General features: G+C 34.7%; 1 protein-coding gene across 1 annotated transcript; it reads left to right on the top strand.

The window, feature by feature from the left end:
* Positions 1-235: 235 nt before the first annotated feature.
* LOC104237553 (zinc finger BED domain-containing protein RICESLEEPER 2-like) lies at positions 236-997 on the top strand. The gene is made up of 2 exons (XM_009791726.2): positions 236-860; positions 954-997. The coding sequence occupies exons 1-2, from the start codon at positions 236-238 to the stop codon at positions 995-997; spliced, it is 669 nt and encodes a 222-aa protein (XP_009790028.2).
* Positions 998-2,712: the final 1,715 nt, after the last annotated feature.

Here is a 2,712-nt window from a genome sequence, read left to right as displayed (position 1 = left end):
GAGAATGTAAAAAGAATTACAAAGTTTCTTGAAATCTTCTTACTTTGAAGATATCTCGATCACGTTATGTTACATCGAATATTCATTTTCTTGAAATTTGTGCAGTTGCTATCTATTTGAAGCAATTGATAACAAATGAAGATATAGTTTTAAGTGAAATGACAAAGAATATGAAAGAAAAGTTTGATAAGTATTAGGGTGATCCAGGGAAAATGAAAGAGATAATTTTTATCTCATGTATGTTGATCCACGTTACAAGATCGAATCAGTTGGCTTTGCACCTGTAAAGATGTTTGGTGTAGATCCGGGGGCAACTATACAAGCAAAAGTAACGAAGTACATGACTTCATTATTTAGTGAGTATGTAAAGTCCAGCTCAAAATGTGTTGTGCTTGCTTCATCTTCAGATTGTTCTTCATTGGACACTTCGACTTCTCTTTCTGGCAGTCAAGCAAGCACCCAAAATATAGGACTTCTAGAATCACTCATGCAAGATTTAAAAAATTATAAAAGTGGGAGTGGAAGTGTTGATACTAGAACAGAGTTAGATAAATATTTAGGTGAAGAAACTGAGGATGACACTAAAGAATTTGATGTTCTTCTTTGGTGGAAATTGAACTCAGTTAGATTTCCTATTCTTGCGGAGATGGCTCGTGATGTATTAGTTGTTCCGGTTTCAAGTGTGGCATCTGAATGCGCGTTTAGTACGGGAGGACGTCTTCTTGATTCATTTAGGAGTTCATTAACTCCTAAATTGGTGCAAGCTCTAGTGTGTCTTCAAGATTGGCTTCGAAATGAAAAATTAAAACAACCCATTAGTGTTGAGGAAGATCTTGATAAAATCGAGCAGCTTGAACAAGGTAATAATATTGTTACTATATTTGTTGTATATAAGTATTGTTGATATGCTTATATTTATCGCACGACTCATTATTTTAATTTTTTTTCTTCAGATTTAGCCAGCAATGGAAAAGACCCTTCCGTAATTGTCGTGTAGTGTTAATATATTTGGTAAGATTATTCATCAGCTACTCTGCCTATTCCCTATTTTATTTGGAATTAGAGGTGCATAGAAACAATGCTGCTCTTTCAAACAATTTGTTTTGTGACTGCCCATTTTAACTGCTGATCATGAGGATACATACATACATATATACATACATGCATGCATACATATATACATACATACATGCATGCATACATACATGCATGCATGCATGCATACATACATGCATACATGCATACATACACACATGCATGCATACATACATACATACATACATATATATATATATATATATGTATTTCCTTCTTAAATCCAAGCATTGATTATCACTATTTTATCTATTGCTAAGTAGGTGAAGTTTTTTCGCATATATTTGCACATTCTATCATAGTCTAGTCATTTAGTTCTCTTGGTTTTAGCTCATAAGCACATTACTGTATTATTTCTCCTTCCACCGATTGGAATATTATTTCTTTTTAAACTAACTACATCCCTTGAAATGAAGAAACACCCAACAGAAGGTATTTAGATGTAGGCATACTATTCATTCTTTCTCTAAGTTGGAGTGAAATTGGAGTACCATAATTGGCTTGAATTGGTGGAGATTGTTGTTATGTTTGATCTGAAGTTGGCATTGTGGGAACTTCTGGGAAAAGGGGTTGGTCCGGGAAGGGTAAAATAGGGTCAATAGGTGGAGATATTTCTAAATTTGGTGGTGGAGATGAAGTAACTGGAAAGAGTGGTTGGTGCAAAATTCTACTGATTTTTTCATTGCCATTGAAATCTTGAATTTGGGTGTCTGCTCCTCTAATGACTAATTGAGCTGTAAAAGATAATAGTATCAAGAAGTTGTTCTAGAAATGAACTTTCATTGTGTTTATTTTGGTTTCTCTCTAATTAATGTTTGATTTTGTAACCAATTATGGTACTCCAATTATATATGAAGTAGAGGTGGAACTGGAGAGCAGCTTTGGTCTTGTTGATCAGCAGCTTTTTGGTCTTGTTGAGCAGCAGCTTTTGGTCTTGTAAAACTTAATTTTCTTTTTCAGATGCTTTAAGATAATGAATTGCTGAAATCATTCTACAGCTTCTCAAGTTAAATGTTTTTCTTGCATTTGTTATATACAGTTCATGTTTTATAAAATGATGAAACATGAATGTTCTCAGTTTCAACCTTTTAGAAGTAAGTTGCTGTAATGTGAACCAAAAGATGAAAATCACTGGATAAACATTTGAGATTTGAATGACTTCAGTACGGCAGTACCTAGTTGAGGATAATTTCGATTTGTGAATATGTATGCTAGGCCGATAAAACGCCCGATAAGAGCTAAACCGATATCAATCCGCCCGATATCTTATCGGGTGGCTAACAGATTAATACATTTAAAAGCCGATAACCGTTAAGCCAAATCGTTAAGAGTAAATAATTGCCCAATCCGCCCGATAAGCAGTCCTAGTTCTGAGGCCTTAAACCTCCTTTTTTACCTCACCTCAATTTGCGTGTGTGGTCCAGAACTATATCCAAAAAATCTTTTATGTGAAAATATGAGAAATAGAAATATCTAAAGTTAAAATTTGATTTTGGTTGACTTTAGTCAATATTTTGAGCAAATGAACCCGGATCCGTGTTCCAATGATCCCGGGAGGTTCGCAGTAAAATATGGCACTTGGGTGTATGCCCGGAAATGAATTCCGAGGTCCCAAGC

The sequence above is a fragment of the Nicotiana sylvestris genome, chromosome 11 (assembly GCF_000393655.2).
Source record: "Nicotiana sylvestris chromosome 11, ASM39365v2, whole genome shotgun sequence".
Classification (NCBI taxonomy): Eukaryota; Viridiplantae; Streptophyta; class Magnoliopsida; order Solanales; family Solanaceae; genus Nicotiana; species Nicotiana sylvestris.
This window is presented reverse-complemented; position numbering and strand designations above follow the sequence as displayed.

Coding starts and splice junctions, on each gene's coding strand:
- LOC104237553 (XM_009791726.2), top strand. CDS start 236: ATGTATGTTGATCCACGTTACAAGATCGAATCAGTTGGCTTTGCACCT. Junction 861..953: donor AATCGAGCAGCTTGAACAAG/GTAATAATATTG, acceptor TTTTTTCTTCAG/ATTTAGCCAGCAATGGAAAA.